The 16,707-nt window shown below is 37.2% G+C and overlaps 1 protein-coding gene and 1 long non-coding RNA gene across 4 annotated transcripts in view; both read left to right on the forward strand.

Annotated features, from left to right (window-relative positions):
• The window catches only part of LOC136243238 (probable ATP-dependent RNA helicase DHX37), a 102,315-nt gene that overhangs the window by 65,301 nt on the left and 20,307 nt on the right, over positions 1–16,707 (forward strand). For all 3 annotated transcript variants that reach the window (XM_066034758.1, XM_066034756.1, XM_066034757.1), the window contains 4 exons: positions 5,760–5,805; positions 7,925–8,073; positions 14,568–14,603; positions 14,844–14,906. In XM_066034758.1, coding sequence (XP_065890830.1) covers positions 5,760–5,805; positions 7,925–8,073; positions 14,568–14,603; positions 14,844–14,906 — 294 coding nt within the window. The remainder of the gene's footprint in view (positions 1–5,759; positions 5,806–7,924; positions 8,074–14,567; positions 14,604–14,843; positions 14,907–16,707) is intronic.
• On the forward strand, positions 8,084–10,303 carry LOC136243241 (uncharacterized). Its single transcript, XR_010694807.1, has 2 exons — positions 8,084–9,637; positions 9,683–10,303. It is a non-coding gene; the product is annotated as an uncharacterized lncRNA (long non-coding RNA).

Genomic DNA, 16,707 nt, shown 5'->3' on the forward strand with positions numbered 1-16,707 from the left:
CTGCCACATCCATGTTTGAAGCATTGTCAGCAACTACCGCAGACACAGCAGAATGATTAATACCATAATCAGTAAGGATTTGCTTCAAGCATGAAGCTATATTTGCTCCAGTATGTCTCCCTGAAAAATGCTCAACTGTGAGGCACAGTGATACTAGCTCAAAATCTACTGTCAAGAAGTGACAACTTAAGGTTACGGTATAGTCACAGGGAATCATTCAAAAATTTGAATGCCTATCGATTCTTTTTGAGAAGACCATAATCTAGCATTGTGAAAAGTTTCAAATGAAGGTGAAGCCCTTCATATTTAATGTTTTTATGTAGCTACAGTGTAGTTTGAGGCAGGTGGAACACTACAATTTGTTGTAGTACATTGCTCAGTTCCAGCTGTCACTACCATGTTTTTCTGCCGCAAAATACAACAAAAGCTGTAGGCTGTATTGGCATTTCTGGGGCATAGTGATGCTGTGTATTAAATTTATTAGGTCCTGTGGAAGCATTTTTAGCATGTTTCTTCCCAGTAACTCAGATACAAGCCTTCAAAGAGCTTGTTTCACTCGAAAAAGTACTAAAACTTCAATAAAACGTCTATACAACCAGTAACTTTAAAAATCGCTTCCACAGGACCTAGATATTTTAGTTGTTTAATCACTTGTGTTGAAATTATAGGGATTCAGTAATCTGTTAGTCTGGTTTATGGAGCACGTTTTTATAAAATCACACACCCAAGACACACCCAAGAACAGTCTTTGTTCTGTACTAAAAACAAACAAGCACAATTAGTTGTATTGCTAACACAACACAGTTGTTGAAATTAATTTATTCCTGCTTAGGTTTTGTAATTTGTTCCGCCCATGCATTTTAAAATTATTCTGTAACCTTAAACCAAGGTAAGCATCGTTAGCTTCTGAGGTCCACATGTCAGTGGTAAGAGCTACTTTGCTCTTTTCTTCTTGAACAAGGACCAGCCTTGATTTCACATCTTGCGTCACCTCTTCATAAATTGATGGAATAACAGATCTCGAAATGTTGTTCTATGGGATATTTCATAACGAGGCTCCACTTGCTGCATTAATCCATTGAACCCTTTGTCACATACAAGAGAATATGGCTGGAAATCATGTATCATCATACCAGCAATGCTCCTTGTAATCTTCTTGTATAGGGTACTGCTGGTTTCTAACTTAGCTCTCTTTGCAGCTATACCAGTTAAGGTGGTCTGAGATTTCTGGGGTGCCTGGTTATTGCTAGATTTAGTAGCCTGCTTATCACTTTGCTTTCTTTCTTCAACTTCTGTTTTTCTTAGTCTTCTGTCTTCTTCATATTTCTTTGGGTGTTTTGTTTTCAGATGGCTCATCAAATTCGTAGTGTTTCCCTTAGCTGTTTTGACATTCTTTCCACACTCTATGCATTCTACACGATATCCAGTGCCTGACTGACCCGAGTTCTTAATCTTTTGAAAATATAACCATACTGCACTTTCTTCTTTCTCAGCTTCTTTTTCATTCGCTGTGGTTTGGCGTCTACTTGCAGCTGGCAAAAGTTGTAGGTCTTCAACATCAGATTCCGTGCCTGTCTCCATTACTTTCGCGCACTAGTGATGTAACGCTCAGGCAACGTGCAAGACGTGCGCTTCGGCATACAGCGTGCAATGAAGATAGCCAAACGATGGTGCTGATACATTCATCTTGATAAGCTAGAGAAAATTGTATGGATGATGGTGACTTGTATTCGATAATACCGACCTACATCGGTAAGTATCGAAAATTCGAAGTAATGTAATAAAATAACGATACCGTATTGTGATGCGATATCCTAAAATTTATCGAGATTTTGGTTTTTTTCTTCAATATATCGCACATCACTACCGCCGCTACTGCTTATGTATACTAGTTGAATATTCTTGCACATATCAGGTAACTACTGTATCAAGGTTACCTTTGGTAATGTACACTGTAATTAAAATCTGTTTTGCCATCAAAGGCTCATAAACTCCTGATATCAATGATTTATAACGTGAAAACCAATCATATGTGCATGTACCAAGCACATTTTGATACCTCTTTATAGAGCAGTTATATACATGCAACATTCAGCAACTATGTACATGGCATATGTAAGATTAAATCTCTCTTAAAATGTAGTTCTTCTATTGACGTGTAGGAAATTAAAAAGATAGCACAAAAGTCAGTGTATACAAATGCTATAAAAGAAATGATATCTAATCCTTAACAGTCAAACTGTGAAAAAAGCTTTCAAAAATAGGCTAGTATGAAAAAGATGTGATATCAAAGGTGGTGGCCAAGAAATGTCTTCAATGATACTGTATTATATGTGACCATCTCAGCGAAAACCCGTCTAGTTCGGACAACCTCCGAATGTTTTTTTTTAAATTTCTCAGCATTATCTACATTGTCCGAGGAATGGTTCACCAAAGTTTCAGCCTTCTGTGTTGAGTAGTTTTGGAATTACAGCGATAGACAATAGGAAGAAAAAGGAAATCGATTTGTATAGTAACTATACTAAAAATAAACTACAGGCACTTGCATTCACAGCCATAACTTCCATTTGGATTAGTCTGCAAAGTTGGAATTTGGCTTGCAATGTTCACCATGGATTGGCAGATCAACTAAGGTGTAGTTTTAGCCCAGCAGTCACTTGCGCATAGGAATATGAAGGCAGTTTTGTTGAAGAAATGGCGATAATTTTGTTTACGTCTACCACATTGTAAACAAATGCACGTGACATGCAAACCATTGGGGCTACAGAAATGAAACAAAGATTTTGAACTCCCCATGACTACGTAGGTGAATAAGATGGTGTATAGTTTTAATCGATTTGAGTCTTCCTTCTTCAAGTACTGTTCTGATAAAAACTTGCGTATTTTTTTCTTGTAGCATGCAAATTATTTTTAAATTTTGATTTTCTCAATATGCATGCTTGTGCGAACTAGGCGGATTTTTGCTGAGACGGTCACATATATCCAAACTTAAGTGACAGTATAATATCAGTGCTCAATATAATGTCTCTTACGTGATCTGTCAAAATTATAGACCAACATACAACATGGTTGGTCAATGGCCATTGGTCCGTAATAGCTGGAGCACATCAATTCTATGCACAAGGGAGCATGTAACTTATTAATGAGTGAAATTCACACATGGCTGCCATGCACTATATATATAAGTAATTTTTAAAATTTTCTACTTAGGATATTGTGTGTAGGTGCATGCTCAAGTATGTCACGTTTCTGCTGCATCAAAATGAAGCTATGGAAATGAAATGTAATGGCATGAAAGAGGAATGGTAGCACAGGCTTAGCAGAACAGTCTTTGTACAGTCACTAATCATGCAAAATTACTCTGCTTGACTATTCCAAGCTTTACCTTCAACTTGATAATCTTCCTATCAAAACAGCTTTGCTACCTTCATGGAAGATGATGGAATAGCAGCCTATTCAGTGTATTCCTGTTGTACGTAAGAATGATGTAGCAATTATATACATAGTAACACTGGATGCCATGTTTGAATTTTGCCCATAGTATTGATGGTGTACGGAGTTACACACTCATAGGATTTGATGAGCTCCTGATAATAGTAAGCAGCTTACGTACACAATACTTTTTAAAACTTTTTTATGATAGGTCACAATGTTAAATTGGGTTGGTCATAGTGGCTTTTAGTTCTGAAAATGACAATTGACAGGCTGTTATTTTGAGCTGTTGCAGCCATTTCTTGGCCACCACCTTTGATATCACATCCTTTTCATACTAGCCTATTTTTTGGAAGGCCACACCCTTTTTCACAGTTTGGCTGTTTTGGATTAGATAAAGCTGTATAGTTGGGGATCATGCAGAACTGGGCTTTTCCAGCCAAAATATCACCCTAAAACCAGCCTCAATTCCCTTCATAACAACTTGGCAGCATTAGCTAGGCACAGCCAAGCCCAAAATTGTCTTCAGACCCAACCCTAAATCCTTCCATAAAGTTTCTATGAAATGTTTAAGAAAAATTTCTATTCAACAGAATATTATTCTGACTAACTGATGCCTTCAGCCAAGCATTCAGTAACTCGACAATGGATATAGCTACAGGCTTGATTTCTTCGCTGTTCAACATTGCTTTATCCCAAGATGTACCTTTTTACCAACCCCAGTATGTAAAATACATACATCATGGAATTTCCTTTGTCCCCAGTTATTTTTGCTGACAACGCAAGGTGTTTATTTAGTTGCGATGGCGCATTAGTGGCTTCCATTAATAATTTATTTAGTATGTGCTGCTCGATTTTCTGTACTGGCTGCTTGGCTGGCCGATACATTTGCTTTTCATGTGTTTGAGTTCAACTGATTGTTCCAGACAAGTGTACGATAAGAACTCGTTTTAAGACAGGCATGTGCTGATTAGTTGGCATGGTTTAATCACTTGTGTTTCTTAATGCACTGTTTTGCTGTGTAGCTAAATTGTACTAAGGTAACAATTTCAGTCTATGATTCTATGAACACTGTTAATTGTTTGTTTCTCGTGTGTTCGAGTTCAACTGACTGTTCCAGACAATGGGTGGATAAGAGCTCATTCTTAGCAAGTAGAACAGGCACGTGTTGATTAATCTCGTGTGTTTGAGTTAATTCAACTGACTGTTCTTGACAACGGATGGATAAGAGCTCATTCTTAGCAAAGTAGGACAGGCATGGGCTGATTAGTCTCATATGTTTGAGTTCAACTGACTGTTCCAGACAACAGGTGGATAAGAACTCGTTTTTTTCGAACTCTCTGTGTAAGTTCTTTGTACTACCCCTGTAAGTTCTTTGTACTACCCCTGTAAGTACTGATGTACTGGCCTGTATGCCCAGCTTGTTTATCTACAACTGAGCTTGTAATTGAGATAGGTTGCTTAAGCCAATTTGCAAAGCCATTGTTTAATCAAGCTGCCAGAATTGCAATATCCCGCTCATACAGAATTTTTAGTGCTCGGTCCTCAGAACTGTTCATTTTTTCAACATGTTCAGCCTGTTACATAGCGTTTTTAATGACCACTGCAATCAATCCAGCCACAACAGGAAACTCTGATATTTCCTGTTTACAAATATAGGGAAGTCCTCATGCAGCATTACTAATCAACGCTTTGCGCTGTCAGCAAAGATAAAAGGAGAACACAAGTAAGTCCATAAGAATGCATTGTATGTACTGCAGTATGTCAAAAGTCTCCTATTGAGCTGAACCAATGTTGGAACAGTGAAATATCAATCCTGTAGTATTATCAATCCTGTAGTATTATAATACTACAGAATTGAAATATCAATCCTGTAGTATTATCCGTTATCGAGTTGCACTTGCGCTATAATCAGTCAGGGCAGGGCAGGTAGTAGAAAATTAAGCTAAATAAACAATATATTTGTAACAACCTACAGTTTCAGGTTATAAAGAAGGCACTTTTTAGCTTGGTGATGTTGCCAAGATGCCATGAAGATATTTTGAGGCTGGTTTCTGTTCAATATTTTTTTGTGAGAAAGTGGAAATATCCCTAATATACATGTACATATACTACCGCACTGTGCGATACAGTGTGTTTATCTGCTTGATAGCACGACATTAAAATTTGGTCCACAGTGTTCCAGTACGTTAGTGCAGTACACACCAATACTTTTAAATGTAGTGCAGCATTTACTGGATCAGGTGTACAGTATATGTCACTAGTAATGTACTGCATTGATATAATTGACACCATTACTTTTCTAATCTGGTTTTTATTTTATGTAGTCAGCAGAAACTTTGCTCATTCAGTTGGGAGCATTGGAATATACTGGTACAGTGTAAATGTATGATGTGCTGTGCTATTGTGTATATGTATGCATGTGTACGCATGTGTACGCATGTGTACGCATGCATGAAGACACACACACACACACACACACACACACACACACACACACACACACACACACACACACACACACACACACACACACACACACACACACACACACACACACACATCTACGTACAATTGAGATTATATAAGGTAGTGCTAAAGCCTGGAATGGAATCAAGTACGTGTAGGTAGGACGTGTGTCTTAGAATCGTTTTAATAAAGCTTTTGACAACCATTGCATATTATTTAAATTGTTTACGCCGACTATTTATTTTAATACCCACTGCATGCATAGTCTACACCTTAGCCTATGGTATGTAAAGTCACCTACACTAAGCTAATGCACTATGTACAGTAGTTATTAACACATCATTGTGAGCTAAACAGTCATATCTAGAAACCAGCCTAATAGAATTACTGTAGGGGCAGCCTGAAGGATGTAAATATCTACTTGATGATTAATGATTTTGTGAAACATTTTAAAATTACAGTATACAGTATGTCTTCAGTTTTCGATTGTTTGCCAACAAAGTTGAGCTACTGTAACATAGTTGTAATACTTGAGTATCTGGAATAGTTGCTGAACACAAATTTAGCAGCCTTCCTTTGTATCATTTCCCCTTAATTTGTGTGTAGATGACTGCTGCATATTCAAAACTATTGCAAGGCACGTACAGTGTATGTAGCATTTGGCTGTTACAGTATGTCTGTGTGTTTGGCTTTTACACCTTGTGTACACTGTCCAAAATGTATTTGAAAAATTTCCAAAGCTGAGTGTGCTCAACTAATATCATCTGAGATGTGTGTAGACCAAGATATGTAATAGTTAAGCCAAAATATTTTGCGGATTGCATTTTATCGCTTGGATCCCTACTTCATTTTAAAATTAGATATACTATTTTGTTGGGTTTTTCGTTATAGTATACATGTGGGACTGTTCTATTAGGGTGGCTGTTGTATTAGAGTATCTCGTGTCAGCATTTCATTTACCAGGGTGTGTGTCACTATTTCATATTTTTGTTGTGTTAGCATTATGAACACAGCTAATGGGGTGTGTCATTATGATAGATTGTAAAGAGGTGTAGTCGTGGTGCTCGATCATTATTAATCAATCTAGATCACATTATTAGGCATGGCATTGAACCTATCGTGAAATTACAGGTATCTACTGAGATTAAGCACTTTAACCCTAAACCCACATATAGGCCAGAAAGCTGGTCCAAAGATGCATCTTGCACAAAGCGCTGTAACTTTTGAAGCATCTATCTTATGACTGTGCAATTTATGTCATTCTACTTGTGATGTAACAAGGATTAAAATGATACCAAGAGCTTTTCCCTAACGCTACACAGGCCAAAACTAACCATGTAAATAACTTTTTGGCAAGCAATCTTCTTGAATAGCTCACCATCCATAATAATGTATCAACACCCAGTATCGCCCTCCACACCTGAATTTGAGTATGAATGATAGAAATAAAAGCCATGAAAAAAAGGATATCGTCCATCTATACCTGCAGACATTTACTTCCTGTTTCTGTTATATTTACCATGGAAATAGCGTAGCCATTACTGAAGTACTGTAAGGACTAAATGTCCATTAGTATAATGTGCCATAACTGCAGGTGTAGCCCTTGTTTCATGGCTTGTATCATCCTGTATCTTCTTGCTTGTGGTTTACCACCCCAGCAATCCTCTTGTTTTGCTGCTTTTTCCAGCAATCTTTATGTGCGCTGTAATAAGATTTTGCAAAAGGCATACAATGTGAATGTGATCCCTAATGTTATAATGAATCACTGTATGAACCATCATACAGTACACTTTCATATGTTGTTCTTTAGCCTCCGTCTGTTAAATTTTTCTTCCCTTATATAACCATTATTATTTATCGCCAATAAAAATTGTTTGTTAAAATTGTTTTGGGGGAATTTATGCTTCAGTATAAAGTGGCTTCCTTTGGAGGAGAACACAGGGTGTAGAGATACACTACAGAATCATTTGTATTCTATAGTAAAGCACATTACATTATATTACTTCATAATTTTTTGTAACAGTTAACAAGGCTACTGTGCTTACCTCACTGGGAAGGACCATGTCACAGTTTCCTGTTGCACCAAGGTATTCCAAGATGTTGTGCCTTGGTAGTGGTCAGAAAGATTGTCTCTCATACATCATAGCCATTGTGGCTGGACTCAGTGTAAAAGTAAGTACATAGTGTCCAGGGGATATTCCCAAGTTAAGATATTAGCAAGAGTACATAGTAAAAGGAGAGTATCTAACTTATGCTCTATCAAAGATGAGCCCGTTAAGACCTTGGGTATTGATAATCACATGGTTCACATGCACAATGCACTGGTTTCGCTAATTACAAATGTGGCCTAGTATGCACATGAATGACAAAAAATGGCATTGAGGTCTAGGAGTGTCACAAAAGAACAGCTCATCCATAAGCAAAAATCTAGAATTCATGAGTCTACTACTGCCAATCCAGCCGCCAAACAGACTCGAAAGGAGGCAAAGTCTAGTACTAGCAAATCCAAGAAACCACAATGTATGAGCTACTGTCAGTGTTGGGCTGCTACTTTTAAAAAGTAATGTATTATTATTACTCGTTACTGCCACTGCGATGAAATGCGTTACAGTTATATATTACTTCAGTTTAAAAGTAACCAGTAATGTGTTACGTTACATATTACACAATGTATCAAGATACTTAGTTAGGTAATAATATTACAGTAAGCGCTAGTTAAGTAATGCGTTAGTACTTTGTTAAGTAATAATTTACAGTAATGCGCTGATTAAGTAACACGTTAGTGCTTCGCTAGGTAATAATATTACAGTAACAAGCATAATACCATACCTGTTTCACTTCCCGTACAAAAGTCTCAATAGTAGCAGTGAAATTTATCCCGTATTTCACTGACAGCAGTGAAAAAGTTGTAATTGCAATTTCATTGGCTAGAATTTATGTAACAATGTAGCGCCAATTAGTGTCGACGCGTGTTTAGTACATAGTGACAAATTGCATAAACATAGCAAAGCTAATGCAGCATATGCAGCGAGTATGGTATTAACTGGGAATAGCATAGGTAGCAGTGAAATTTGGGATAAATACCACTCTTGTTGTATTGGAAATGGTAAATTTCACTCGGCTTCGCCTCGTGAAATTTATCCCCATTTCCAATACAACACTCGTGATATTTATCCCAAATTTCACTGCTACCCATGCTATTACTAGTACGTATTGCGCTACTTTAGTAATGCATTACTTACTATTCGTTAGATATTACTAACTTTAGAAATGTAGCGCATTATATTACTTAGTTACTGCATTAAGTAATAATATTATGTAACACGTTACGCCAACACTGGCTACTGTTGTAACGAAGTGGTGATTTTCAGAACAACTTGAATGCTGCGGCCAGTTCTAATAGGGAATCAACACACGATTGCTTTCCAGCTCAGTTGATGGTGACAGATGTGTTTTGGAGGTGCAGCACTCTGTGACATGCTGCATCAACGTTACAAGCAAATGAAAAGAGTTGTTCTGAAACACACAGATGCTCTGTCTGAAATAAGAAATAACCATACTGCAGGCCATCAATATGAAAGATAGATCCAAGTTACTTCAGTACTTCATGAACCATAACAATGGCTATATGTACTTTCCGGACATTACTTTTATTCATTTTGTACACAGCACAGATGAAGTAGTTAAAAGTGTGATAAACACTGATACAATACAAGATGATGACCAGATCATAAAGGTAACTTCTGTGCCACTTAGTGCTGATTGTATTATCGCATTTCAGGTAGGACCTGAAAAGGTAAAAGAAGAGAGATCCCTTAAAGAATCATTTTTACAGAGTTTGACTTGGCGATTACCAAATTTTCATATGTTTAATGTAGAAGCTGTGAACAGTGTGTATGACGTTCTGGTGTACAAAGTATGTAATACCCGGATTCAAGAGGTTGGTGTCAACTGTAAACTAACAAATGGTATCAAAGAAATGCTTAAACCACACAAAACTGGAGACAAAATTTACATAAAGAATAGACTATCATGAGCACATGTCATTAACTTCTATTACAATTACAATATTATAAAACATTTGTGTTGTGTTATAAGTTATCTTCTGCAGTGGCAGTTCAGTTGTGTTGAGATTCTTATCTCAAGTGGGCGATATCAAGCATTTACATTGACGATATATCACCAATTATGAGCAATGATATTACTAAATATCACGATATTGTATAAATCTATTAATTTCTTTTTATGTAGGTACTCAAGACTGCTACTGATATGTACTACACAGAGTCTACAGCTAGTGGCTACTACAAGTCTACAAAATCAAACTATTGTACTGTAGTCTGTAATGTATTTCATGTTACTCAAGTAATGTCAGTCTTTCATATTTAGTGCTATAAAAACACTACATTGTCCACTTTGTCTGGTTTAAGGCATGACCTTTTGTCAGATACAATGTTCCCTCCACAGCTAAAAACCCGTTCAGCTGGAACACTTGTAGCACACACACTCAAATACCTTCTTGCTAGTTGAGCAACCAGAGGATATTGACTTGATTCATTTCTCCACCACTCAAGTGGATGCTCTTCAACGTCAAGGTGAGGATGTGACAAATACTGATCAAGTTGTTGCTTCACTTTCTCTTGAGGTGTTGAAGGGGCAGCTGAACTATGACCAAGGCACCGACCAAGTATCTTGCTCAAGCCTTTGGCTTTCTTGGCTGGAGGCTGATCAGTAGTAGTATCCTCATCGTTCACTAGAAAAGCACTCAAACATTTGTTTTTCCACATCTTCCAAAACTTTTACTCTATCTTTAACATATGCCAATTTAAATCACAGATCCAAAAAAAAACAAGAAAGCTGTAAGAGGTGATCCACACCTGCATCCAGTGCAGGCTCAACATATCTCATCTCCATATCCACTCTAATCTTTTCTTTTGTTAACTCAACATCATTTTCCTTATCAACCAATACTTCTGTGGAGAGATGATTTAACAGTGGCTTTACAGCTGATATGGTAGGACACTTCTCTGCTGACAGGGCATCAGTCATCTCCTCCAGAGGTTTAAGTGTTGTAGCAACAGCCTGTAGAACATCACAGTCCTGCCAAGTAGGAATCAAATGTGATGAGCTCCTGTCAACACCAAGAACAATCCTAATGGCTTCAATCTGTTCAAGCACTCTCTCCACCATATCGTACGCAGACCCCCAGCGTGTTACAACATCTAGTTTGAGGTGGTGATTTGGAAGGTTCTTCTGCCCTTGCACAATCACCAAGTCTTTTTCCAGCTGCGAGAGAAGGCTGTAACCATACTTCTGCACACTCTCAATGCTCGTTGGACACGGGAATCATTGAGGCCTTTATTAACTTCCAAATTCAAGCTGTGTCCACAACAACTTGGTCATTCAACCAAGAATTTTGCAAGCTGCCTTGACATTTGAGCCACTGTCTAGTAATCCCAATCAACCTGCTCTCTTCTAGTTTCCATTGTTGTAAGGTTTCAACAAGCACTACTGAAATATTAATGGCAGTGTGGTCCTCAGGTAAGTAGTGCGTTTGTAGACAATAGGTCTTAATCACCCAGTTGCTATCAATGAAGTGACAAGTTAAAGTAATGTATGGGTTTCCTGAAACTGGTGTCCAGAGGTCAGTTGTAGTTGAAAAGTATTTCCAGCAATTAGCCCTTCAATTTTATCTCAAACCTGTGACACTAATGATGGTATTGCTACCTTTGTGAAATGCTTCCGAGTAGGTAGCTGGAACCTTGGATTGAACTTATACAACATTGCCCAAAAACTAGGTTTATCTACTGTGGACAAAGGTAGCATATCTTTGACTAAGCAGTTAGCTACTGACTTTGTCAACTTTTTGTGCTCCCTAGACGACGTCGATAATAGCTTCTGTTTATCCCATGTAGACGTGAGCGATGGTTGGTTCCAGTGCTTTGTCTTTCTTCCGCTGGCACGCTGCACTATAGAATTTTCCTCCGGGTGTTTATGCTTCAGGTGGCTGTGTAAATTAGTGGTATTAGAATCTTTCGCTGCTATAGTATTGTAGCATAATCGTGCTTCCATCGAGAGAGGCTGACCATTTGCGTCCACCTCAAACCAAAGTACTTCCATACTAGTGTCTTCGTGTTCTTTTTTGAGACTAACTCAAATTCGCTCAACAAATTTTCGGTTGTGTTTTCGTCACCTTCTTTGAGTTCTGCCATTTTCCCCAGCTCAATTATAATTGATTCTATTATTTTCATGCACACAATAATATTGTCCACCATTTACTAAATATTGCTTCTTAATGTGAATATTACCGATATCAATAAATACTGTGATATCACCCAGCTCTACTCAATACCTCTTTCCACTATGGTGTGTGGTAACAGTCTGCTTTACAAGATGAGTAGCTCTAGCTGTGCAATACTTAATTGAGTCCAACTTCCCCCCAGCAGTATGGTTATACTGACTAAACAATCCTTCCACAGCTGACCCAGACAGTCACACAGTTGCAATAAAGTAAGTTGGGTGAGTCTTGAAGAACCACTTGCTAAAGCCTCTAAAGCCGTATACATCTATCCTTAAGAGGTCCCATGCTGTAGAAAAAGCACAAAGCATATGTCAGTACACAAAAAAATGACTGAATTTTTAAAAAATCCGTTTGGTTGTGCATAAAAACAATTAAAATCTAAAAGTTTTGAAAGATAATTTTAAAATTTTCGTGCAAATTTTTTTTGTATTTCAAGACACTAAGGATTGATTGTTAAATGAATCAGTAAATGAAATACGTGATGTGTCAATTGTGCCCATGAGGTTGATTTCTAAAATCCAGTTACATTATAAAATAACAATAATATGCTTACTTTGCCAAGACAGAAATGACTTGTGTGTTAGAATTGTTTGGAAACTTTGGATCTGTGTGTGCAAGAAGGGGTCAAAAGATAAAATAATTACAAAAACAACATGCCTTTTTGCAAAATAGAATCAAGCCAGGTAGTGAAGAAGGAAAATCCTCTGTTGATGTTCTTGATTACATCAGAATCCATGGCCCTCACACAATCATGGCTTAAGAAACCCCGTTCAAATAAATAGCTTATTGCAAGCCTCTAGATACTCCAGGGTCTCCAACGCTACTCCGGCATCTGCTGGTGTGGGTTCCTGGTTAGCATACCAGTGGAGCTCTCCTAAAACTTGCTCTTGCTATCATTTGTAAAAAACAATCATTGTATATTTATTACTGAACCTTACTTACATGATTTTTGCAGGGTGTACATTCAACTTGGTCCACACATCACATAGAACAGGAGTCTCCTTTAACCTTGGAACCATTGTAGCTAAATTCTGCTTTGCCCGCTCTAGCTTCCTTTGATTGATCTCTTCATAAAAACTGAAACACATACAATGTTTGTTTGCAGCCCTCAGAATTCTGCAGCAACAAATAAATGTCATTTAGTGATACAAGATCAGTTGTCATCATGGCCAATTAATTCCATTAGCTAATTATTACAAGAGTTCCACACAAGCTGACAGGTAACTTTGACTTCATCTATGATTAATGCCCCATCTCCTCTCGGTTCCTGCTTCCTTTCCAATCTGCATTGCACCTTAAACACCACGTAGCGAGACACCCGATCAGCTTTTCAAGCTGAACTGAACCCTGGTGTGTACCTGAGTATGACTGCAGTATAGCCAGCAAACTGAAGGTTTTAAAATTTTACAGTGCCTTTATTTCCAAGGCTACAGAATTAATACTGTATAACAATATGCACTTGACAGCTGATGCATACACTTACCCATTCCAATTATAATCATGCTCCATCGATTACCTTGTCTAGTATTGCCTGTAACAAAAATAATATCACCGTTTAACATTTTAAGCTTATCTTGCAGTTGGTTGCCTGATTATGAGAAAACTCCTTGTGCTGTAGATCAAAATCTGTAGCCCTTAGAGTGCTCCCAACGTTATGTTTATACCCTTCGTTGTATAGCTTTTGCAGCTCTTCCTCTCCCATCTTCTTCACAACAGTACACATCTCATCATTCTGATAAACTATTTCATGTTCTTTGTATCATGCCAGCTTTCTGTTCTCTCATATTGAGTTCACTTTGCTTGGCTAGGAGGAGCTCATGTACGACATCCTGGCTCATGATGATGGACGCTGTCTTTTTGCTCTCCTTGTTGTTGGTGTTTCTGCTTTTGTCTGTCTCTGATGTTCCAAGTCTGACAAAAAGTGCTTACACGGTAGCTCTTTACTTCCTTTGACAACTTTTCTTCTGCTGTAACATTGTGAACAAGCTGAAATAGAAGCTTGCAATTCACAGAATCAATCCGCTTAAAAGCAGAAGAGTGTTAAGTGTGTTATCCAACACTCTTAATACTGAAGTGGTTCACCTTTTAGAACATTGTCATGTACTCCTCATACAGAATTAATAGGCAAAACTTGTATTGTGCCTTTTCAGACGTTTGCATTTACAACAGGGCTATCGAAACAAAAACAAACAAAACATTAGTCAACTGTGAAAAGGTATCAAATTACATAACACGTTCACCTTTTTAATGACTTTCTGTATTGAATGAATTATGATATTGTATCACTATGGAATCTACAGGCAATATGGTGTACATGTAGTGTGTTATATAAGGTCATTAATGTTTCTTGTTCCATCCCTTATAGGAAATATTCAGTAACTCTCTTTATACTGATCATAATGTAAGTGTATTCTATATAGTACTTTGTAATGTAGAAAATCAGACCTTGCAATTTTATGTAGTAATTTGTGCTTGATACCATACAAATTGCAAATGTTTCTAAAAATGTTGATTTAAAAGTATCATTTTCTGTGTATGTAAAATGTTGAACTAAACGTTATTCCTCTTGTAACTAATTAATGCAATCTAAATCCTGTGGGCAAGTAGTAATTCATCTTAAACATTTTTTTTCCCCAAATAGAATGTTGATGATAAACAGAAGAATACCCAGCTACTGTCACAAAGAAGAACTTGGGCTGGTCAGGTTAGTCCAAGAGTTCCATCATAAGTACACCAAAAGAAAAGTAGCCTTACATTTTCATTGACTAGCTACCAACTACTAATTGATGCTTTCAGACAAGCATAACAGCTAACGTTGCAAAGTGCTGGCAGTTATCAGTTTGGTCCGATACCACAGTAGATACAGTTCTTGTATCGTGGAATGGACTTACTGTATCTTTGTCCTTCTTTGCATAACTTAATAGTGCTTAATTTTGGTAGTGGGTATTGTGTCAATAGGATTATGTAGGAAATTATTGCATCATACAGAACAGTTAAAGTAAGCAGATAGATTTTAGGCAAGCTTAATGTTTAGCTCTCTGTGTCTGGGTCTGTGTAATGTGGAGAACATGGTAAAGAACTAAGTGAAATAGCTACTGTACTTTACTTACTAGTAACAAAAATTTGGAATTTTGAACTAGAGTAGGGACCATAGCACATTGATAAAAAGTACTAAAAAAAGCTGGAGTAGTGCATAATACTAAATCACAGTAAAACAATAAAAAATGTTATATCCCTACTGTGCATTTCCATTATGGTATCTTGAGAACAGTAGGGATATGACACTTCTTATTGTGTTATTGTAATTTAATGTCATGCACTACTACAGCTTGTTTCAGTACTTTTTAATATAGGTGCACCAGTATCTATAACGGTATTGGTGAAAACAGATATGAACAGATATTACACATAAACACTATAATTGTCTTTATGGTTGACAGCAAAATGACAGCACAATGGTAAAAGTGTGAGTCTCAAGTTGCAAAGGTTTTGTTGATGGCCTGGGTTCAAATCCTGAGTTGGTCATACTTTGTTTTCTTTTCACACACCTTTTAATCACTACCTGTTTCACCATTCTTTTTTTTCTTTACATACTGTAGGTTTTAGTGACCATCTTTTAAGCTAAATTTAGCATTTTTAAACATTTAATGTAGTGTCCATACTGAAAACCACAAAGATATCAGTATCAGAAACGGTAATTTTTGTAGCCAATACAGTATGTCGGTTATTGGTATATTGGTAAATTTCCATATTGGTGCACCTCTACTTTTTATAACACTTCTTATTGTTTTACTGTGATTTAATATCATGCACTACTCCAGTTTGTTTCAGTACTTTTTATCTATGTTCTATGGTCCTACTATAGTTGAAAATTCCTTTTTGTGTGTGTGTGTACTTGTTAATATTTTTGTAAATAATTATTATGACTGGTGAACCCACACATACCACATCAAAAGAAAGAAATGGCACAGCACACCCCAGCTATATCAATTATTATCTGAAAAGTGAAGCATCCATTATGCTTCGTTGTCAGCTATGTTCAATAACTGTTTGAAAAGCACTTCTGCAATCAAAGTAGCAACTACGAAAAATACAGATGGTTCCTGTTTAAAAGGGAAAACCATCACTTGCTACCACCAAATCAACACTTCGTTGTCAGCAAAGAAGAATGGAACAAAGGCACAAACGTATAATAATTACGCCTGTTTGTGCTGATGACTTGAATGAACGTGTAATTCTATATAATGCCCAGCACCACACCCATGTTTCCAAAGGCCAGAAGAAGATTAGCAACCACGAGCGACAGGTCTACTACTAACTTGTCATGGAGAATGCATTGTACATACTGCAGTATGATGGATATTTTGTGCTGATGACTTGAATGAATGTGTAATTCTATATAACGCCCAGCACCACACCCATGATTCCAAGGCTGGGAGAAGATTAGCAACCACGAGCGACAGGTCTACTACTAACTTGTCATGGAGAATGCATTGTACGTACTG

Source organism: Dysidea avara, chromosome 13 (assembly GCF_963678975.1).
Source record: "Dysidea avara chromosome 13, odDysAvar1.4, whole genome shotgun sequence".
Classification (NCBI taxonomy): domain Eukaryota; kingdom Metazoa; phylum Porifera; class Demospongiae; order Dictyoceratida; family Dysideidae; genus Dysidea; species Dysidea avara.